Source organism: Pezoporus occidentalis, unplaced genomic scaffold (assembly GCF_034315485.1).
Source record: "Pezoporus occidentalis ecotype Australia unplaced genomic scaffold, CSIRO_AGI_Poc_V1 ctg86, whole genome shotgun sequence".
Lineage (NCBI taxonomy): Eukaryota > Metazoa > Chordata > Aves > Psittaciformes > Psittacidae > Pezoporus > Pezoporus occidentalis.
Genome location: NW_026916220.1, coordinates 2,640,164 through 2,664,494, shown reverse-complemented (window position 1 = coordinate 2,664,494; position 24,331 = coordinate 2,640,164). Strand labels below are relative to the sequence as shown.

The 24,331-nt window shown below is 40.2% G+C and overlaps 1 protein-coding gene across 2 annotated transcripts in view; it reads left to right on the top strand.

Annotated features, from left to right (window-relative positions):
* Positions 1–363: 363 nt before the first annotated feature.
* TNFAIP8 (TNF alpha induced protein 8) overlaps positions 364–24,331 on the top strand; it is a 62,082-nt gene continuing 38,114 nt past the window's right edge. Inside the window, exon 1 of one of the 2 annotated variants that reach the window (XM_062604371.1) lies at positions 364–471. In XM_062604371.1, the coding sequence (XP_062460355.1) occupies position 471 (1 nt within the window). In that variant the 5' untranslated portion in view covers positions 364–470. The remainder of the gene's footprint in view (positions 472–24,331) is intronic. The other variant, XM_062604374.1, reaches the window with a different exon arrangement.

The window sequence follows — 24,331 nt, the reverse complement described above, 5'->3', positions numbered from 1 at the left end:
GCCTTGGGTGACATGGTCTAGTGTGAGGCATCCCTGCCCGTGGCAGGGGGGTTGGGGCTATTTGCTCTTAAGGTCCTTTACAACCCTACCCACACCATGATTCTATCACATTCAGCTCAGTGGAATGAAATAACAGTTTTATTCGGGGCTTGCTCTTGCAACAGTTGGAATTCCTCAAGTTCCAACGCAGGGAAGGAAGCGAAGCAAAGATGGGCCAGCGGCCCAACACCGCGACCGCGCTTTCCTAAGGAGTTGCGTTCACCCTCTCTCCTCCCCCTGATGCTCTCCCCGGTGTCCACCCCGGGGGCAGGCGGCCGGCCAGGGCGGGCGGGGGCACAGCCTGCTCCGCCCCCTGGCGCGGAGAGCTGGGGCTGCCTTGGCTGTGCCCGCACCGCCTCAGCATCGCCGCGCCCGCAGCTCCAGCCGACAGCCCCGAGGAGGCGCCGCCGCCGCCCCGCGTCCACACAGTAAGTGCCGCCGGTAACGCTGCGCCGGGCAGCTCTGGTCCCGAGCGGGACACCGCGCCGCGGCCTGGCGGTGTCCCCACAGCCTCACAGCCGTGGGGGCCCGGCGCCGCAAGTGGGAAGCGGAGCTGGGCTACCCCCGAGTTACTCAGGGCTCGACGCGGCGGCCGAAGTGCGGTGGCTGGGGCGGAGGGAGCTCAAGGAGTCCCTGCCGGGCCAGGGCTGGAGCCGGAGCCAGGGCGCTGCCGCCTTCTGCCGCGGCAGGTCTAGTCGTTGCGGAGTCCCGGCCCGCTTCGGAGCGGCTCTGCCCGTGGGGGTGCCCGAAAGCTCTCCCCTTGAGAGCTCCGACACGAAGAAGGACAGTGGGGTGAGAGCTGCGTGGGGGTTTCCGTCGGGAAGCCGCTCCGCCTGTCTTCCCCCGGGCGGCGGGGCAGATTCCTGCTTTTCTCAGAAACGTTGTTGCTTTTGGCCCGGGCGAAACGCCGTCGGGGTGTGCCTGAGTCCGCACCGAGCACGTCTGTAGCTCTTGAGGCAGAGGCGACAAGTGTGGTGACCCAGCCGAGTGCTGCGCGGCGCTGGTAAAGGGACAAATTTCTCTGAGAGTTTGAACTACGACTAGCAAAATTCTGCCCCAAAATTAGCTTATTTCTGGCTTACATACTGCTAATTGAGCAAGAGAGGTCACGGCTCAGGGTGGGCTCCTCCGCTTCACGAGGCAGGATGGTCAGGCTTTTCACGGTGGAGGTCTCTGCGTCTCTGGAGGTGCACGTTCACAGCCGTTCTGAGCACACATCCGGATCCGTAAAGCAAAACGCAGCCCAAGTGATGTTCCGCTCTGCACGTGTCTGGTTTCGCTTGTACTCCTTTGCAAAACACTTGGTGTAACTGCTTTGTGAAACTGCCCACGCTACCAACCGCCAGGGCAGAACTCTCCCAGCCGCCGGATGCGGCGGGTGAGCAGCTGTGGGTTGCACTCGCTGGTTCCTGACAGCACTGTTTATCTCCTGTCAGCTCTAAGTAGGATATTTGCTTTGAAAGGGCACTGGTAGCGGAGCCCTTGCGACCGCAAATTAGCCCGTCAATTGCCACAGACCCGAGGTCTGGCCTGAAAAGCGCCTTTGGTCTGAACCTCGTCACTTGCGAGGTCCAGCAACTGTTGTCTTTTGGCAGACCCAAGGCGGGTGTTGCCGGGGCAGCATAGGTCAGGCTGCACCAGATGCATAAAGGCACCCTGCCTGGACAGAGTCCTGGTCTGTATGCTGTTCCTGTTCCCGTGGTGGGGGAGCGCATTACCTTACATGAATGCTGTTTAAAAACGTAGGAAAACCCTTTGACACTGTGTACTGCTTGTAACTCTTCCAGTTAGTGGTTTTTGGAGGGAATCTTTTTTCCTTTGTGGTGGAAGTTTCTAGTTATTGTTTCGACCTTGTAGCGATTTATGAGCATTTCGGTAAAATTTTGAGGCTCAGTGAAAGTTATAACGTCAAGTAAACTTTTAAAGTTGTAACTTTAGTAAACTTTGGAGGCAGCACAAGTTACTGTAACTTGAATTTAGGTTAAGTTCCTTTTCGCATCATAGAATCATGGAATAGTTCGGGTTGGAAAGGACCTTAAGATCATCTAGTTCCAACCCCCCCTGCCATGGGCAGGGACATCTCACACTAAACCATGTCACCCAAGGCTTCGTCCAATCTGGCCTTGAACACTGCCAGGGATGGAGCATTCACAACTTCGCTGGGCAACCCATTCCAGTGCCTCACCACCCTATCAGGAAAGAATTTCTTCCTTACATCTAATCTCTTATATCCCATCCATGCTTTTCTTTAACTCACAGTTCTTCCCTGGAACATGTGATGGATGGAAGAACATCATGCTGCCTGTATTGTTGTTACCATGTATTAGTAGTGCAAAAACGTAACATCATGTGTTTTGCAGACCTCAGTTTTAACTTAAACATGCGTGGGCTTCATGTTACATAAACAGTATACATTTTTACCTTTGCCTCATTTAAAGCAAGGTAATGGGGAAGGAGAGAAAAACATCCTTAAGGGAATCGGCTACTTGAGCGTTAGAAGAAGGTGTTTTGATGTTCCACACTGCTTCATCTGAGCGGTCTATTTTCTAAGAGGTGGGAATCATCTGCTGTCTGTCAAACCATGTAAAAGTTTGAAGAAGCTCTAAATGTGAATTGTTTGGGGGTTTGTTTTTTGTTTTGTTTTTTTTTCAGGGGCAGGTGTTAGGCAGAGAAACCAAAGAGGAAGAGTTTTGCAGGGGAAAGAAGTCCAAGACCACTATTTGGTAGGCAAAACTTGGTGAATTTGGAATATGCTCAGAAGCAGGAAGAAGGAACTGAAATGTTCCAGTATATTTACATACTTAATTTTATATCACCGGGAAGCAAATTTCATGTGGAATATTATCAAAAGTAAAAGTTGTGGCACAGATCTTTGCAGGAGCACAAAATACTGAGGCTTGAAATGGAAATTGCTCACTGTTTCCCCTGACAACAGGAAGTTGCTCATTTCCGTTAAATAATAACTAGCATAACCTGACTAAACCGAGATTTCAGTATACTTTGTGGCTTAATTTGCCTATTTTGAGATTTCTTTAAATATTGCTGCTAGGTAAAGAATAATAATTGCTGCTTCAAATGGCTGAGGAAATAATCAAATGGTTGAGAAATCTCAACCTTGGTCAAACTCTTATTTCAGTACATCAGGACTCTCAGTACATCAAGTCCTCCCAGTGATAGATCATAAAATACCTAATGATCTTTAAAGCAGGTAATGTGTCCTTGCAGATTACTGTTATACAGATAACAAAAGGACTGAAGAACAAAGTATGGTATGTAAACAGCAGATGCTTCAAGGAAAGTTGCATCTTCAGATTAATTTTTCTTCCAGCTTGCAAGTGTTCACCCTTGAGTTTGTCTCTTAATAGAAGTTTTGGTCTAGAATTTCCCTTAATTTTTCTGTTAATTCTCATACATGAACAGTGAGGGGAAAAAAAGCTACCAAATGGTAGTTGTGATCTTAACATTGGATATGTCCACTTGAATTACTTTCTTAATCTGAATGGCTGGTAGCGTATTTTCCATAGTTTTTACTGTACTGATTACCTTCTAGCAGCTTCAACTGCTATCTGTATAAATTTGGTTTAAGCTTCTTACAGCACTGATATGTAATACAAGGTGACCGAACTGTGCTTTGATTCCTTTCTTTTTTTCTCTTTTTGAGCCTTTGTAGGTATGTTTCTTGCCATTTTGTTTATTTTGCCAGTTAGAGCATTCAAACTACTCTTATTTTGCCCATTGACAAATTTATTTTGCTTCAAAGTTAGGTTTTGTGGGTCAGATTAATCTGATGAACAAAACAAAATTTAACTGAAAATCAAGTACATAGGAATAACTTTCTCACAGAGAAAGTATACAATGTATCTTGAAGAAGCGTCAAGACATTTTCCAGTGATGTGTATCTCAGCGAGCTCTAGTGGTCTTGACTTCCGTTTGGAGTATCGTTACACAGACTGTGGTGCTCCAGGAGCTGCTCATTTAATGGCAAAGTAATTTAGGGACTTTTCAGAGTTCATTTGGAGTTTTGGAGGGGTTTTCATGTCTATATGTTCACAGCCATGAGCAGTCACATTGTTTATTTGATCTGTAATAGAAACGATCGCTGCATTTTTCAGCTGTGATGTAGTGGAAAATCTGGTCCTCTTTATTCAAGAGTCTTTATTCAGAGAAAGTGAGTATGGCTTGAAATTAGTTATGGGTTGTTTTGTTTTTTTTTTTCCCTTATGCCTCCAGCATCTTCAGATCATAAGACCCAGACTGAGTGTTATATGGGGTCAAGTAGAACTTAAGATGGCATTTGTCAGTTAGGCAAGCAATCAAGAAGTTTCACTCAACGTTTTTGCACTCTCTTTCTCAAGTAATGCTTCTCTCAAACCAGAATTTCCTTTTATAACTTGAAGATAGAGTGGCCACACCCCCACTGAGAAGTGTGAGCTCTGTACCCTGAGACTGAGGTATGTAATTTGCAGAGCAGTAGCACATGCACATTTCATTAGCAACTCTTAACACATATGAAAGAAGGGTAAGAGTACAGAATACACAATTTAAATCAGGAGCTGATAGTCCTGTGCTTCAGGTGCCATTTTCCGAACTGATTATAGACACTTTTGCTAGAAGCCAAAACATCACTCCTTTATTTTTCTTTATTTCACCGTGGTGGCTCCTAGGATCTCTGCAGCAGCCTTGCATTTAGTAAGGCATGTGTTCCCTTTAAATGATGCAAGTTAAAGCTATTATTTAATTTAAATTCTGTTTTTGTTTAGAAACCCAGATGGTGAAAAGTAAATGTCTCAGCTTCTTGAGCAAATCTCATAGGGTGTCAGAGGTGTTACATGCCTTTTAGATGATAAAACCATTAGTTGTCATTGTTAAGTTAATAAGATGTATGTTGAGGATTAAGCCCATAAGATATCAGTACCAAATCTGCATTTCTTTCAAATGCTTTCTCATTAATTAAAAGCGTATCTCCTAATATGTTTATTAGGAGATATTTTTATAAAGTCATTATGTTTTTTCTTGTTTGGTGTTTGTAAAAGTTAATGAGGCTCGAATATATTCAGGATTGTTTGTCCTAAATAGCTGAAATGAATAAAGACCTGTAACTATAGTCCATGTTATTAATTTATGTGGCAAATATGTGTAAAAGGATCATAGAATCATAGAATGGTTTGGGATGGAAGGGACCTTAAAGATCATCTAGTTCCAACACCCCTGCCATGGGCAAGGATGCCTTCTACTAGACGGGGTTGCTCAAAGCCCCATCCAGCCCGGCCTTGAACACTGCCAGAGATGGGGCAGGCATAACTAGATAGAGTGTATTAACCTGTAAGGTACCAGGAAGTGGGAAAATAAGCTTTAAACTGAGAAAGCGTAGCTGCATGTTGTTATCTTCAGATATGTTTGTCTCTTGAGCTTTGAAGTTGAGTATCTAATTTGTGAAGGAAATAAAAAGGGATTTTCAAGCCCTCTATCCACTCCAGCATACGTACAACACACAGATAATGCCACAAAACTGGGTGTTTTGAAAGACATTTTAACTAATAAAGTAATAAGTGATCCAAGAAGGCAAAGAAAATCTTTAATCTGTTCGGGAAAAATAAATGGTTTAGAAGGAGATAATTATTTTATTTAAAGGCATGCAAAAGTGGAGTTTATCAAACAAAATGCCATCACATTACAGTGACTGACTGGGAAATATGATGTCTCTGACTACTCTGATTCTCCATGAAGATGAATTTCCTTGAGTTTCTAGCTGAAGTAAGTTGCTTTGGACCCGGTTCCCATAGAGCAGTATCAGCCACTTCCAATCTGACAAGTAGTACAGAGCTATCACAAGTATGTTGGCATTACTGCAGAATATTATGCTTTCCTGTAGAACTTTTACTTACAAGTACAGCTGAAGTTCTGAAAGTTACTCTGGAAATCCTGAAAATTAGATAGTAAAAATTAGGTTTCAGGTGATGAGAAGCATTCTCTATCAGAAGTCTGTTGGGTAGGTGTGCTATATGGCATTTTACATGTGTGTAAATATATTGCTGCTGTCAGTCCTAAAAGAAACAAAACCTTAACTTCCGGTTTTTGGCAGTTCTTCAGTAATCTAAGGCATAACCAAGTTATAGTACCTCTGTAATATTGTTGGGGGGAGTGGTGGTGGTGGTGGTGGATAAAGTCATCTGTACTGTTTTATTATGGACATGGGCGTTGAATATGTCAACCTTTATTTATAGTGGAAGGTGGCCACTAACAAAAGATTTGTCTGGGCTCATAAATCTTCCACTGTGCAGTTCTGATTTCAGAATGTGGGTTATGCAGCAGCACCTTTTTATCCATAAATGGGTCTTATCACCAGTGGTCATAAACAGTGAAATGCTGCTAAAATATGACTCAGTTTTTTTTGTTGAATCATGCCTCTTGACTTACTGAAAGCATTCTAGTGTTGTGCTTATACAAATAGTTATGAAGGGGGTTTTGCTGCTGCTTTGCTCTGAGGAATGAAGAGGAATTTGCTGCTGTGTTAATTACTATTAATAAAGCATCATGGTTTTATATGAAGCAGTCATTTTTAGAGCTCTGTGGTATATTGGTTAACTAATATGAAATATGTTGTAAACCCATTCTCCATCTTTTGCAAAATGTTTTGTAGCTTTTGGGGTTATTTAGATGCCGTGTTTTTGGAATGTTGTGAAACAATGTTAGTTGGTACTTGAAGATACCTGTGACTTTCAGACTCATCTACTGCAGAAAGTACTCTCCAAGTAGTATGTGTAGGCATAAAAAATCTTAGATAAGGTAGGAGTACTTGAATAGCCTGTAATTAAGCCCTTTTGAGCCAATTCAGAGTTAGATACATGTTTTTATACTTCACTTTTTGGCAGAAGACTGTTTGGTTTGTATATACTATTTTCTTTATTGTAATAAAGTAATTTTCAAGTCTTGTGGAGGAACCTTTGTGTACCTTCAGCTTATCCTACATCCTCCCTCCTCAACGGGGAGCACAGACTGCATTTTACCAGCTGTACTTCAGCTGAACTTTGCATTTCATGCTTTATTTTAAGATGAAAGAATAATCAACAAATATTGTTTAGCAAATATATATATATAAAATCCAGCTCATCTTCGTGTTTTATGATCAACAAATGTTGACATTAAGATTTTATCTAATCCTCCTATATATAGTACTGTCTTTGTGACTGTGAGCTGCAGAATTGTTTCCATTTTTTTAAAAAATTGTCCTTCTCAGGTTACCTTGCCAACTCACTTAGAGCTTTATCTCCTTGATATATTTTTTTTATGATTGAGTTTATATTAAGAAAAAATTGCTAATCTGGGCCTCCAATTTGCAGTGTTTGGGATTCCAGACATAAAACCTGTTTCTTAGGTAGTCTAGACTCGCTCTTATTATTTGTAGTATTGGTAGCACTTCTAGCTGTTATTTTTTTGGTATGATTGGAATGATTTTGTAAACACCTTGGGGGGGGGGGAGGTGGGTGTTTAGTGGCATGTGGAGCTTAATTATGCTTTTTATGAGATCAAAAAGTAGAAGCCTTTTGCATAAGATACAGGGAGGAGCACAATGTAAATAGAGGGTTGCGCAAGACGGACAAAGACAAGCTTATTTTAGGAGTCTTGAAGTTTGCTTAGCTGTATTACATATTCCCCCCCCAAACTTCTTGCAAGTTAATAGAGGCAGTTATATAAAATGAGGTTTGTTTGTAGGGATATCTCCTACTGAAGTCTCAACTGGATTCAGAATGAGTGTAGAAAAGTTTTTCTGAACATCTTCCTGTGGTTTCCAGCAGTTTCAGAGTAACTTACACACAGTGAGGGGAAGCTAATGTTTTTTCTCTGTTTGCCTGCGGTTTTCTTTTTTTTTGTATCTTTGAGTAGTATTTAATGTTAATAATAATGTGGATAAATGACAGAATGCTTCAGCCTCCTGATTCATGGAATATTGACAAGATAATACACATCTGTTACTATAAACAATGAAATGGGAACCTTGAGAATTTTGTTTTAGCTGCCAGCCTTTCTTTCACCCAGTAGTTGACAGCATACTGACATAAGGTAGAATGGTTTCTCATTTGAAGATGTCATTCTAGAAACAGTTTATGTGATACATCTGTATTTCCATGGATTTCATATCAAGGTCTTAATCTCCTACTTTATCTGAATTCAACTGATTATTTCCAGGTACATCCACTGACTTTGCTATCCACTGACATATTTTAGTACTTTAGTGTATTAGATTTGCCTCATCCTAAAGATAAAGACACCTGCAAATACTTTTTTGCTTGGAGCTTTTGGAAACATTTAAAGTTACATGTAGCACTGTATAATAGTGGAAATGTGATTAACCTTTGAATTCTAAAGAATCTGCGTAATCCAACCTATGAATTTGTGTAGTACTGGTCTGTGGAACACCACACTTGTCAGTGATGCAAAAAGTATGCTGATCCTGACCAAATGCTTTTTTGCTAGCAGTGTTTGCTGTATGAGTGGTTTTGAGTATGCAGGTGGATAATTTAAAGTCACTTGAAATGTGAACTTTGTTGTTAATATCAAGAGGATAACTGGGGAATGGGTGAGGAGGAATACTGAATGTGAAGTCAATGACGGGTGATAAAATACAGTGTACATTTTAATTTATTTATTCCTGCATGGTGTTCAAATGTCATCTCAGATGATTAGCATCCTATACGTGTCTTCTGCTTCAGATATTAGGGTTAGAAGGAGAGAGTACCAGAAGTCTCAATTATTACAAAAAGATCCATGGTGTTGAAAGCATGTTCTAGGTGATGTCAGAATGTGAAAAGCACAGAACAAGACCTTTGCTATTAACTGCAGTTTGTACCATGCTGTCCATCTTGTCTGGCATTCCCTCACACCATTTGTTTGCCTGTATTTTCAGATAAGCTTTGTGTAAGGGGTTTTTAGTTACCTATAGCTTTTTAGAAGTTTCTCAGTATTTCAGCATACTCATTTTCTAATCATTTGCATTAAAATGGAAGACCTTTAAAAAATTAAACCCCATATTTGTGTAAAGATTCTGCGTTACCACAAGTACCCAGTTCTACATATCAAGCCAGTTATTTACTTTCAGCGATCATAGAACGTATATTGAAAACATTTTCAGAGTGTTTGTGTCCAACTGATGGGGAGTTAGCATCTAAGACCTAGAAAAACTGCAAGGGTCTGAAACCAGAGTAGGTGCTACTGTTACATACTCAGGAAACCATGTCACAAAACCAACCCTATTTTTTTCTCAAGTCATCTCTCAGATGGCAGAGATGATAGATGAAGGAGAGTGTATCATTACAGTGGACTTTGAAATTTAGTTTTAAAATGATAGGAAAGCAGACCTGTGTACTGGCCAAGCTTAAATGCAGCATGCATCATTTAACAATCTGTTAGTTTTACAGCTGTATATGAGAAAAGCTAAAAATGCAGTTATGACCAAGTTTACCTTTATTTGCCTTACAACCACACTGTTTAAGAAATGAAGAGTTAACAACATAAATCTGAAAATAGGTGTTCTGTGTCTTGATGGCAGTAAATATATTGATGGAGAAAAATGGCAGTTAACAGATGGGCAAAGCAATAAATAAATAAATAGCTAGGAGGAGTAAATTTAGAACTTGATCAAATACTGGGATAGGAGCTTAAATGAAGCTCCTATCAGCTTAAGACTAAAGCCTAAAAGACTGAAAGTAAAGAATTTATGTATGCTGAAGTGTTTCGGGTGTTTGTTTGTGTGTTTATTAATATGAAAGCTAAATAACATCATGATAAAGTAAGCTAATGCTCATCAAAAACATGTGACAGCAGTGCCAGGCAGAAGAGGGGTCTTTTTCAAAGCTTCTTTATGCTACAAAAAGAGTGATTTAGATACCTAATATGATAGTCTGTTAACTACCTGACAATGGAGGTTTTTCCTGTGCTCAGTGAACTAAGGGCTTGCGATGTGAAAGTAGTAGAATCAGTGAACTAAATCTTTTATAGATATTATTTCTGTTTTGGGTGGATATGAGCCGAAAACACTTCAGGGAATTCCACCACAGTAAAAATATGTTGAAGGTTTGTTGGTTTTAGAGCATACACTTGTATCAGGAAAAGCTGGCAGACCCCATCTATACCATTAACTGAGGGTCACAATTGGGGCACAGGGATGAGTGGAGCCGGAGCACCCCATGTACCGTGTCTGTTGTGAGCAGCTGACATCTGGGCATGGCCAGCAGCAGGGCAGGCACATCACATAAAATGCCTTGCAAAGGCCTTCCATGTGTTCACAAGATTGTGGTTGCCTAGCTGGAGTAACCATCTGCCTTCAGTAATGCTTTGGTGGTAGACGTGAGTATTTGTGTCTCCCCTATTCAAGCGGATGACCAAAGATAAGTCTTCTGAGGTTATGCTGCACAACTGAGGGAAGTAAAGATTTTGTCAATACACAGATGGCATGAAGAGCAGTGACCATTGCCTAATTTTCTCTACTCAGGTAAATTCAGCTTAAGTTCCCTCAAGGGCAACGCTACTGTGCCTGACTAATTTGGAGGAATTTGTTCAGGTGCTTAGCGTTACTGCAGTGTAACCATGAAAATAACATGCCTTAAGCTTGTTTATATCTTAAACAAAACTGTATTGTAATTACAGTTTTCAAGCTGTGGAGCAAGTGCTGCTTACTAAAAGCTACGCATCCTGCTAGCAGAAGCCCTTCACACTCGGAGCTGGGGAGATCCTGTTCCCTAGACAACTCCCATCCCACTCTCAATCTTTTATTGATACAAAATACTAGGAAAATAATAACTTCCTCCAAAATTAAACATACAAAGACCTGTCAGGCCCTGATAGAACTTTCAGTTAAAAAGCACATTGTGACATTATCTGCTCTATTCTCCATATGTGGCCACAGAGCCATTTGACTGCTTGTTCAAGGCACCAGTGCTGGGCACCTTAGTTTGGCAATACAGTCCTTTAGGAGACCAAATTACTTAAATGGATCTTCCCGAGGAACAAATAACTCACAAACAACAATTTGATGGTATTTCCTTGGCTGGTACATCCCTTTCTGTGTCTGTCCAGATAGTATGGTGGTGGAGTAATTAGCTCTCTGAACTTGCAGATACAACTCAAAAGTTGTATCTGTGTATAGTTGATTTGAGAGCTGGAGCATCCATTTTGTCTGATGACATTTTTAGGACATGTGCTGTTGAACATGGACAGAGATGTATGGTGGGTGATGAGAGTGGACGATGGGTTATGTCTAAGGGTGGCAGGCTCCTACAGCTCCTGTTACTTCTGACTTCTGGGACTCTTGGAATATCCCACGCCTGGAGCAGAGCAGTCATGTCCTGAAAGTTATGCATCTGTATCTGAAAACTTTGGCTGAATACAGTAAGGATTGAAATAAGAAACAGCTGTCTGTATGAACGCAGTTATTGTGCAGGAGTTACTCTGTAATACTTCGTGTGGCAGCTTGTAGCAAAACTAACTCCTCTTTTGGATTTGAATCTGGAAATTAAACTTTTCATGCAGGATTGAGGGGTTTTGTTTAAAATTATTTCTAGGCATGGTATTTATGCATAATTTCATTTTTAGCTGCAAAAAGGCAATGATGGAGTAGTTGTATTACTTAAAACAGGAATTCTGAGGCTGTTCAGAAATCTGGGCAGTTTAGGAAAAAAAGTGTTGTCATTTTGCCAGCCCAACAACTCAGCTTAACAACTGAGAGAAAATGGGAAGATAAACTAATGAAGTTATTCTGACATGAGGTAGTGAAATAAGAAGATGAAATTTAAAAACTGTGGAAAGACTTTAGGCAACAACTTGCCTGCTCCCTTAATACCCGGGGTTGTTTCTTTTTTCCATGCTCCAAAGTAGACTAATTAGTTCTACACCCCTCTATTCTTTTAGTGCCTCTGTCACTATCCGTGTACATATACACATATAGATGTTTACTCTGATTAGCAAGTTTTGCAGTTCCTCTTGTTTGTGTGATCCTTCCATACAGGACTTGTAGTGAATTCTTCTTTCCCATGCTGTTCTTCTCCAGAAAACCTCTGGGGATATTTGAATAGTGCGAGATGAAAGCAGCCCAAGATGGCCCAGTAAGAAATAATTGTCACAGAAGAAAAATGGGCTCCTCTTTAAGTACACAAAACCTTTTATTGACAGTAGAAGTGCGAGTTATTGCTGGTGGCTACAGAGCTACCTGTGTGATCCAGGCTAAATCTGTTTATGGATCCTGAAGTGTTTTTTTTTTTTGAAAAAGTCTCAACCAAGCTGAAGAAAGTCTGGAGGAGGAAAGCATTCTGTGTGAAATTATAAGCTCATTTTGCTCAATATGAGTGGAAGTGTTCAGGCTTTCCTATCTGGATAAAAAACTTAATTTCCTATTGCCAAATAGAAGGACTTGGCTTTTACTGCATTCTGCAGTAACTTAGATGAGTAGTTTTCAGTAACTCTTAATAGTTGATCAAGAGTATAATTTGGATGGTTTTCTTGCATAACACACATCCATTTTTGGACACAGTTTAAGAGGTAATTCATAAAAGCTAAACCCTGTTATCCACAGGAATGTTTATCAGAGACCTGGTATTAATGCTTGTTTACTGAATTGATTCATTTAATGCAAGGTACTTTAAAAGCTGTTTTTCTCTTTACAATTAATATCTTTTCTCTTGATTTCATTTGCAGAGTGCCAAATCCAGACAGGTTTCTCTGTCTCTTAACAGCTGCATGTAGTTACATGTACATACGGGTAGTATGTCTGAACAGTGTTCTAGTCTGCATTAAAAATACACAGAAATCACTGTGATTACAGCTTTTCAGTGCTTAGGACCACAAGTTAGATTACTTCTATAAACCTATTTTTTCCCTCTTGTTCTTTCAATGTAGCACTGTATGACTGAAGAAAGTGGCTAGAGATATCCAGACCTGCGTTTTTATTCTTAACTCTTTAAGTTTTATATATATATATATTTACTTTTTTTTTTTAGCAAAATTTTAACTCTGATTTTTCTTGGAAAATGCTTAAGTACAGACATAATTGCAGCACCCTAGCATTCTTTTTTTTTTTTTTTTTTTTTTTAACTTGATCATGTACTTCCATTTTTATCAGAATTATTGAATGGTTAGGGCTAGAAGGGACCTTCAAAGATCATCTAGGTCCAATCCCCATGCCACTAGGGGAGGGACACTTTCCACTTGACCAGGTTGCTCTTGAAGCCCCATCCAACCTGGCCTTGAACACTTTTCTGGGCAACCAGTCCCAGTGTCATAAGAAATTTCTTCCTTATATCTCCTTTAAATCTGCCTTTTTTTAGTTTAAAAATGTTACTCCTTGTCCTGTCACTACAGGCTCTGGTAAGAAGTCTCTCTGTGACTTTCTTTTAAGCCCCCTTTAAGCATTGAAAGGCTGCAGAAATTTGTCTCTGAAGCTTTCTCTCTCCAGGCTGAACAAGCCCAACTCTCTCAGCCTGTCTCCATACCAGAGGTGCTCCACCCACCTCATCATCTTTATGGCCCTCCTCTGGACTCACCTGAGCAGGTCCATGTCCCTCTTGTATTGGGAGCTCCAGAGCTGAACACAGTACTGCAGATAGGGTCTCATCAAAGCAGAGTAGAGGGGGAGAATCACTTCCTCACCCTTTTGATGCAGCCCAGCTGTATTTGTGTTTCTGGGCTGCAAGTGCACATTGCCGGCCCATGTCCAATTTTTCAACCCCTAAGTCTTTATCTTTTATCCTACTCTAGCTTAGGTAGGAATCCCCTTTATATTATTTAGTACTTTTAGGCATCCTTATTCAGTATTTAAAAATCCAAATATCATTTTGTCATATTTCTAGTATTTGTAAGTAGATAATATTACCTTTAAATTCTTCATTCTTATTTCTGGTGACAGTTCTAAGTGGTACTTACAGATGGTTCATTCTGGAGTTGAAAATACACAGGAGCTGTCTGATTGTTTAAGCTGTTTTCGTAACTCCTTTATCATAGTGAAGAAAGTGCAAACCAGCTTGCATTTTCCCATTTTTCCTGTTTGGTATTTTTTAGTATCCATTGCATGCACATCAATGTATTTACAGTTACCACCTCTGTCCTTAATCTGTGCAGCTAAAATGTTACAGTTGGGCCATAGTTTCCAATAAGAAAGAGAGAAATAAGTGTCCTGTAATGAAAGTCACAAATTACTCTACTTTAAAACCTGCAATTCTGCATTATTTTCAGGGAAAGCATGCTTAATTTCATGAAAAGCAATGCATGGCCTTAATCCTCTAGGAAAGACAAGGTAAGAACAGTGAAAGCGGTCATTTAAGTCTGCCAGGTGACAGCCCCAACGGCTTTGACTATATCCCAGTGCTGTAAGAATTTTAAAGGAAAATTTCATCGTATGTATGATTTTTCCCTGTTTAGAGTGACATACCTGCATGTGGAATAGAGTCCCATCTCCAAAAAGAGATATTCCTAGCTAATGCGTAGAAGATGGAGGTTACATGAGGCTTAATTAATTTAACATTCAGCTAAAAAATTTCCAGATCCCTCCGGTATCATGTCAAATCTACATCAGACTTCCAGAAACTGAATAGGAAATTGTCATCTACTGAGATAATTTAGAAGAAACAATTCAATGTAGAATACTGCAACTTTCAAAGGAACTGTGTTCTTAAACTTTTATTCAGAAAATGTATTTTTGGATCAGTTCTGTGTATTTTTTATAAGCATTACTTGTTTTTGTGTTTTTTTTTCTGCGATTCCTGTTTACATGTAAAGCACAGCTTGACTGCAGAAATACAGGCAGTGAGTGACTCCTGAAGTATAACATTCACAGGTTCCTCTTTACAGTCTTGACAGGGAGGTGCTGGTTCAGGGAATGCACCTCTCTTGCCTTGCGAGGATGCCTTTTTCATTTGTCAGCCATGGGAAGCGAGCACTTTCGAGCCCTTATATGCTTGCTTGGGTAGCATATGTAGATTGGGAACCTGTTTTTCAGAGGTAAAATTATGGAAATCTGTAACCCTTCTGACAAGTTGTTTGCATAGCCTAGAATGCAATTCTAACATTAACTCAGAGGAGCAATCGAAGCACCTCCAGTGTTAACTACAACATCTGGCACAAGATAGCTCTAAGGGAGCATACTTTGTCAATAGCCATATAATAAGGAGATTTTACAGTATGTTCTTTGGATAACGTCATTTTTTTTTTGTTTTGAATGCATTGAGCTTTGCTAATGTTACCTGGCATTAAAGATGACTAGTTACAGCACATTCCAGGAAGTGCAGCTGTTTGCCCTCTTGCAAAATAATGAATACATTTGTTGTACAGACTGTGCAAGGACATGAATCCCCTGGTGACTGATAACTGCTTTCCTTGCTGGAGAGCTTGGAGACAGGAATCTGAACTGTTAAGAAACTGCTTCAGCTGATGCATGTTAAAACCAGCATAAGCTTTTCCAGTCACAGACAGAAACCAGCTCTCATGGTGCAGTCCTCTCCCACTTTCACTCAGGTTCTTCTCTTCCATCCTTTTTCAAATAGGAACTGTAAAAAATGTCCCTTCCCTTGCTTCTTTCCCCCAGAAAGAAACAAAATTTATAATATTTGAAGCCTATTAAAATATTTTTTGACATGGCAGAAATAGAAGAATGTCTATGACTTTACTAAGTGTTGATTTTTTTTTTTCTTTTTAAGGAGATAAATTTAAGTTAAAAAGGTGATATTCATAATATTAAGTTAATCAGGAACAAACTAATAATGGGCTCCCAGTCCCCCTAGCTAGCAACTGCATCTCCTGTTGCGGTCAAACCTCATTTTAATTGTACGCAGCTGCTTGCACCCTCTAGAGATGTAGGGGGAGGATTGCAGCAGCACTGGAGGCTTCTGATGTTTAAAGTTTTACATGGGGTTTGGCGGCTGGTCTGTTCTCACTTGCTTTCATATCAGTCTGTGAGCTGAAATAATCCTTTCTGTTACCTGCTCTCTAGCCCCTGGATGTTTTTACAGACTGAGGTCTTCTGTAATGAGCTTCCTTGTTGCAAGAGTAAATATGCCAAACTCTTCTGCCTGCTGCTGCAGGATGGGCACTCCCTCCCCTCGACTGCTACACTCTTCCTTTGCATGTCCTCTGGTTTGAATTCCGCTCTCCTGAACAGTGTAGGGACATACTTTTGTTTACATACATACGTATGTGTCTGTCATAAATAGCATCTCTAGAGTTCTGACTGCTGGAATTACCTCTCATGAGTTAATTTTCTCTTCTTACTGGAGAGAGACTGGTGGGCTCCTCTGCTAACGGTTTCATGGTGCCACAGATGTAGATACACCTTAGTGTTAACTGTCACTGTATTGCAGCAGCATTTCTAGTAGAGCTTGGAAGACGGTTGGACTCAATGTTCTTAATGGTCTTTTCCAAACTGAACGATTCTATGATTCTAAGACTAATCATCAACATGTGAGGCTCATCTGGCTGTGTTACCATTGGATTGTTGTGCACTTTATTAGCAAACATATGGCAAGGCATGGTTTTCTTTGTGCTTAGTTGTGAAAGCGGCCTGTGCATGTGCATGTGGTAGCATAGCTAATGCTTTTCAAGTTCAAGGGCATGTGGGGCTGTGAGGTCCTGGTGGATTCAGCCCTGGTGCTCTCTCAAGGCTGTGAAGTCCTGGCTGACGTGAAAAGCGACTCACGGTGCTAGGACCCTTCTCTTTCTGTGTGTGAGAAGCAGTACAGACCACTTCATTATCAGACATTGGCAGGATACATCTATTTGAGCTAATCAGAAGAATGATGGAAAATCTGTGGGCAGGTGAAGTTATCCTTTTGTCAGGCAAAGAAGGTTAAACAGCATTTGGTCTCAGCACGTGCTGCTGAGGTAGCTGCTCATCTACGGCTAGCTTGAGAGTGAAGATGTCCCAGTTCAGTAAGATAAATACACAGTCAACAGGAGAAAAGCTCTGTGGTATTTCATCATACAACATTTCAAGCATCAATAGGTGTCAAGGTTGTGGTTATGTGGGCCTCAAAGAAGTCTGTGGGGTGAGCCTCACGCTGGTGTGATTCCAGGATGTTGTGAGGAGTGGTTCTGGTGTCATCTTGTTGCCTTTTTCCACAAGAGCTGGGCGCTGTGCAGTGAAGAGGTAGTTGCTGGAGTAAATGGGATCAGCCACCAATGCTGACAAGGCAGGTAGGATACAATGACAGCCATGCTAGGGGCATTGTCACGGCAGGCCTGAATTTGGGTTGTGAGGCGGTCAAAATGCTGGCAGGTTGGGTGCAGGGGGAGTAAATAGAAAGGAATGTGGTACACCTAGGAAAAGCTGTTGAGGGTTGGTGATGACTCTTACTTAGCAAGCATCCTGAGGGAATGTAATGTAAATTTGGGCTGAGAAATAGACTATCCAAGAGTGGCATTTTTGGAAAAGTGTGGTGTGTGTTACTTCAAATGCAGGAATCCCTGTGTAATCAAGCAGTGAAGGATTAGGCATGACACATACCACTGAAGCATGAGACTGGTAGCTGTGGTCAAGGGCTGAATAACTGAAGGAAATACTGTAATGCGAGCTAATAAATTTTAACCCTAGAACAGAAAGAGATGATTGGAAACCTTTGGTCCTTTGATGTATGTGGTCTTTATTTGCTTAAGAAGATTATGATACTCCCTTACCACTGGTATGGGATAAGTAAGAAACAAGGCATCCTCAAGCCCACAGAGTTCATGCCCTTTTGTAGAAGAGCTGAAGCTGTGCTTTATTGTTTAATTACATACCAAGTGTCTGTGTGATCCTTTGTATGCAGATAAGAGTGTCCATCCCACCATTGTTGTCTTATCTTTTCCCAAACAGTAACAGATTGGTTGATTTGTCATGATCTGGTGGCACAGGACCTTTTCCTTTTGTTTCCAGTTGATGATATCCTCTCTTTGCTGAAGGATGCAAGTGAGTAAGCACAAATTTCGCAGACATTTTTGGCTGCCAAAAATGTCATTCAGTCCTGCTCCCATGCTCATATTATTTTCTTCCTTGTGTCAGCAGAAACATTCATGTTCATCAGACTGAGGAACTCGATCATGAGATCAGTTAGCTTCTTTTTGTTCCCCCCACCCAGCAGTTTTTTTCTGTGAATCAGTTCTGCAATCTGGTGTGCTGTACAGCTGAACAAATGCTTATGCTACCACAGATTCCTCTCAGGCTGGGGTCGGAAGAGAAGACAGAGTTGGTGTAACATGTCTGAGGGTTGGGAATTGTACATTGCGTTTTATCAGCCTGACTTTGCACTTAGAAATACCAGTCTGTATGCCCTGCTCAGACCTGTTCACTGTTTCTGCGTTAAGGATATCTCTCAGCTTTGTGGGAGGCAGTGCACAAACTCTCACATTCTTTTGAGACAAGTTTTATTACTGAAGTTTTGGCTAAATACGTTGCAATGGTTAGCCTTACCTGAACTGTAGAAGGAACCTTCTTTTAGCCTGATATTTACCCTTCCAGTACTCCCTGTTATCATTTTTCCTTTATCGAGTCCATTGCCCACCTATGTCTAATAGTCATTCAGTCATTCACTGGTAGCTTTCTATATAATAAGTCTTGATCAGGAAATATAGCAGGCTATTTTCACATTATCTGCTTTTGAGATAACTGCTTCTGAATTACATTTCAGTTTCTTTAACTTCTCTTTCTTTAAAGAGCTTTGCATAACCCGGAATGCTGCTGTAAACTATGATGCTTGTAGTCAGTCAGGTCACTTTTTCCTTTTTCTGTTCCGTTTTGTTATTTGCTGTTTTGCAGTTTTCCTAAATTACAAGTGTAATTTATTCAGCCTTAAATCAATATAATAAACATTTGTGTGCAAGAAATTTTTAGGAAATTTTGTAGGGTGTTCAGATTCTGCAGTATTCTTAGGAAATTAGGATCAGAAGAAATTAGGAAATGTTTGATTCTCTTTAAGACAGTTATTGTTTTATTGGAGCATTGAGTATTTAAAAACAGCTTGGCTTTGTTTCCCAAATGTAAACTTGCATACCTGAAAAAGCTGCCTTTGAGTAACGCTTATTATCCATAACATGTATGTTGTGCCAGTGTAGTGTTTGGCATTTGTTAGTGCAATCTGCCACACTAAAGTGAGAGCTTTTCCTTGGAACACAAGGAAATTTGACTCAGGAAAGTCTAAGTATAGAAAAGAAAAGATGGTGGACAGATATCTTTTTCATTAATATTAGCATTTCTTTAGCTACATTCAGGGATTTAATGTTGTACTTAAGTCTTATGAATATCTGTCGTCTCAGTGTGTCAGCAGCAGCAGGGTTGCATTCCAGGATGTATATGAGAAGGGTCGATGTAGCATCTGCAATCCACATGTGTGTGTGTATTGTGTTTTAGATAAATCCTTTGCTGTATAAACATCTCAGTAAATAAATGTGTAGCTGACATACATATGTGCATCAAAATATGTTTATACTAGTAACCATACAGAGTTTTAAAAATATGCTTCTTTAGCAGTTGTATGTTTCTGTATAGCTTTTCAATGCAAATGGCAAGTCAGTGAAGCATTGGGATTTAAAAAAAATATTTGAAATATTAATTAAGGGAAGAAAACTGGTAGTATTTAATCCTAATCTGCAGTTCCTTTTTCAAAATACTTGAAAAAGTTGAAATGATATTTCTTAAACCTGTAGACTGAATCTTGAGTTATTTGCTGCATTCTGTACGTCTCTAAAAGTGATAATACACAAGATCCCTTAAAAAAGCACTGGCTGTGACAGATCATGACAATATACAGAAGCCAAGATGCTGTGACTTGCTTTCCCTATTACAGCTGTATTTTATTATCTGCCAAACCAGGGTAGTGAAAATTTGGTAGTCATAGATGTCTGATTTTACTGTTTAGGATTTTTTCAACTTCTTCAAGGGAAAGCTGGAGAGTATGTTGTTTAGGGATTAGTAACACGCTTTTATTGAGCAGGTGCTCAATTTTTTTTGCTGATGACAGCCGTAAAAAAAAGGGGGGGGTGTGACTGCACACACAGTTATAACTGTGAATATCTAGGTCATAACATCTGTAATCAAACTCAAGGATTAATGTTTTCGGACCTGATATTCTTGGGTAGAAAAGAAAGTAGAAAGTATGTAATGTACAGAACAAAAAGTGGGATTAACATATATACTTTTTCATGCTGCTGCATAGACTTCCATTGCTAGTTTCATCTATCAATAATGGGGTAAAATAAAAGAATAAATGACATAACAGGAATTGGTTTGGATGACTAGAACAGTCTGGGTTTATTTAGGTGTTTTCCTGTGGAATTTTTCTCCCTAATTCTTAAGAACAATTATCTGGTAGTACATAATATTGTGCTGAAAAAAAAACTCCCCCTTTTTACACAAACTTAATTTATCTTAACAATCCTGATCTACCCTGACCTAAACTTATTTGTCAAAAATATTAAGGAGGACATACGCCCTGGAAGGAAGGCAGTGGAGATTTCCACTGGGTGAATTTTGGCGCAGAAAGCATAGCCTTGAGGATCTGATCCATAGCAGTGAAGGGGATGAAAATAGCAGTAATAAAATTAGTTCCTACTAATGGAGCTTTTTGGGCTTTCCGTCTTGATGTGCGGTGACCTTGGCCAGCAGGTAAGTCACCACCTAGTCACTTGCTCAATCCCCAGTGAGAGGGAAGAGGACCAGAAGGATGAAAGTGTGAAAAAAACCCTCATTGGTCAAGATAAAGATGGTTTAGTAGGTAAAAGGGAAGGGGGGAGTGGGACAGGGAAGAGAAAAAGAAACAAGTATTGCAAAACCAGTTACTTACCACAAGCAGACCAATGCTCAGCCAGTCCCAGAACAATGTCTACTTTGGAAAAACTTTCCCCTTACTCCAGTTTTAATGCTGATCACTGAGTTATATAGTATGGACAATACCTCTGTCACCTGGAGTCAGCTGTTTAGGCTGTGACAACTCCTGACCTCTTGCCACTCCCAACTTATACATCAGTAGGGGGGGGCAGAGTGAGAGGCAGAGGAGGCCCTGATGCTGCTAATCAGCAGCTGAAACATTGGTGTTATCAACACTGTTCTGGTCACAAATCCCAAAACACCATAAGGGGTACTATGAAAAAGGTTAACTCTACCTCAGCCAGACCCAGGACACTTACATTGACTCACTTGTGAGGCAGCAAGAACAGTATATCTTGATGGGTTTGCTAACTTTGCTCTGATAATCTAACTCTTCTATAGATTCATGGTAAAGGTAGCACTTTGTATGACAAACTTTTTAATTTTACTTTCCAAATTAAGGATTAAATTCTAATGCCCGAAGTAGATTTCTCTAGAACTTATTGTCAATTACCAGTTAATTTCTGCGTAAGCTCAAGCCTCCCATCTGAAGCCTCAAGAAATTAAAACAATGAAAACTGCTATGAATGAAGTATCTGAATCTTCCTTCTAAAAATTAAAATTTCTATTTTCTCGCTCATTAATTAATGGTTCTTGAAGAAGCTTAATCCATTTCTTTGGTTCATGTTCTTCTTTAAAATGTTGAATATGTTCTGTCTCTCTAAATTTACTCATCTTTTTATGAGTAAACAGCTAATGACCTTCCAATGCAGCGTTCTACTGAGGGTGTGAACTACTAACCTTCCATTATATACCACTTTGTACTGTTCCGTAAACAGACCAACTGAAATTTGTTAAAGGAGAAATTATTCTTAGAGTGTTAACCCTCAACCTTCTCCTGCATTACAAAACCCTTCATGTAGACTGTCTCATAATACAAAGAAAATGCAGAAATGCAAGTGAAACAATTAACAGCTTTGTGAATTGGATCCAAACTCTGGTTGTATCTTTGGAAACTTGTATCTGATTGACAGTATAAAATCTCCATAAAATAGCTCTTATCTCTGACTATTGTCAAGGATTTCCATAGAGAGGTTCAGTTGTAAGCAAACAAGCATGTGCCATCCTCCAAAGTGACAGGATGTAAGCCTGGTTTGACGCAAAAGCTGGAATTAATTCCTATGAGAAGTGTCTTACAATAGTATGGTCCAGATTGTTCTACAGGCTGTTGATAGATTTCTGTGATTAACAGATGCTTCTTATGAAGATACTATATACTCAGTCTATGGGGACGTGTTTTGGAGCCCTTAATCCCAGAGCTACCTGAAGCACAAAGTCAATTTCAAAAGAAATCTGATGGTTTACTTGCTATCCACCAAAACACCTGGAAACTCATGGGAAACAGAAGCTCCCACTTATCCAATGAAAATGTTTTGCTTGTTATTTTTAGCAACTGAAGATGTATTTGGAGTGTCTGTGGTGCTTTTTCACTGCACTTGCATGGTAGGGTGGTTGTATCTTTAGGGGTTCAGAGATCCCAGGAGATTTGTCAGTGAATTACCCCAAAGCTCAGGGGACCCAGAATTATTTTTCAGTGCTGTTTCTGAAGAGTAGATCTGAGCAGAATAGGTTCAGGTTTGCTACCCATCAAGGAAGGCTGATGGAAGGTTGCTGGAGCCTTTCAGAAGCATGTGCAAGATAAATATGGTGACACTGTGGAGGTCCACAGTGTTTAATCAGTAGTTAGGAGAGATAGCTAGATATGACAATTGTAACAATTGCAGCACAGCCTTCTGACAAACTGAGTTAATATATAATATCATGATAGTGTCTGGACCAGTTTTCTTTTTAAAGCAAAAAAACAGTCAGGACCATAGTAGTTTTGATAGCTTTCTTTGTCTTTTGGCTTACATAAATGAACAAAAGTACATCTTTTGAATGATCTAGGAATTAATATAACCTTTGTTCTAATTTCAGGTTTACTTTCACAATGTAAAGAGATAACTCCTATTTTTTAGGACCCTCAATTACTGGAAATTAAAGCAAATTATTAACTACTCGTCTGTAAAGGCTAAGAATAAATTTGGTCTAGTCCTCTAATAGGTAGTTCTGCTTAATTCCACCAAGGAGTTATATTTAAGGAATTTAAATAGGTTGACATGGGACTGGATCCAGCAAATAACAAATAAATCATTTATAACTTTAAAACACAATGAATTTGCAGTTGACAGATATTTGGGTGTACAAGTAGTTCCCATCTAAATCCTTCAAGTAAACATTGTCATAATTCTTAGTGATCGATATAATGTTGTCCTCTGTTATTTACATACTAGTTATACAAGCTAAAAGCTTTAACCTTATGAGTTATGGAATGTATTTCCCAAGGTACAAATTTATGAACTCTTAAATGTGTTTGTGATCCTTCCTGTTTATATTTTACTTTATTTTTATTTATTGACTCCACGGTTTTATCAAATTCTTTTGTGTTGTATGTGATTATATACCAGCCATCTCTGCCTCCAGTGGGTTCTGACCTGCAGGTGGTCAGGAAGGTGGCTGGTGGCAGTACCACTGCAGATGTCTTGTGGTCCTCCTGATTTTGGCTACTGTCGAAAGCAGAGTTCTGGGAAAATCTTTGGTCTGGTCTGCTGAAACTGCTCTTTATGTTTGCAGGTGATTACTTAAAGCAAGGAAAGCTTTTAGCTGCATTTTAAGTAAAATTAAGTTCACAGTGGCAAAAGCTATACATACGCTTCACTAGTAGCCTTAACTTCTCAGTCACCCAGACAGACCCTCCACTTTGAGATAGAGCATGAAATGGAAGGTTTCTAGTGCTGTAAGCAATGTCTGGTTTTTCTAATGAAAAGCCTTATGCATTCTGAGGTTTGAAGGTCAGGTAAGCAAACTGTGAAGGAAAGCCTGCCTCGTGGCAGTGTCATACAGATGCTGACTGACAGATACCACTGGATCTCTTACTATCATGAGGAGAGAAAATAAAAACAAAAATTGTGCATGGAGAAGATTCTCCAGCTCCTTCAAGGACAGGCAAGATAAAGCTTGGACAGCAGAGTACCCTGACTTGTCCTATGTCACAAACTGTATTAGAGCACCTCATTACAAATCCTGCCAGTCCTACAGATGATGGTGGTAGAAAAGAACCACCTGAGAAACTGGTAAGTGTGTGCAGCCAAAGGTTCCTGAGATCCTGACTAACCTCACGGTATCTGGCATCCCCCCCTTCACGGTCAGGGGCAGCTTTGGCTGCAGTGCCTATGAGATGGTGGAGTTAAGAATCATAAGAAGAAAGAACAGAGCAAAAAAGTAGGAGCATAGTCCTGTATTTCTGGAGAGCAGACTTCAACCTCTTCAAGTTTATGCTTGGAAGAATCCCACAGAATGTGGCCGTAAAGAGAAAAGCTGTCCAGGAAGGTTGGCTTATATTCCAGGATAATCTCCAAATTCACGGAAGACCCATCC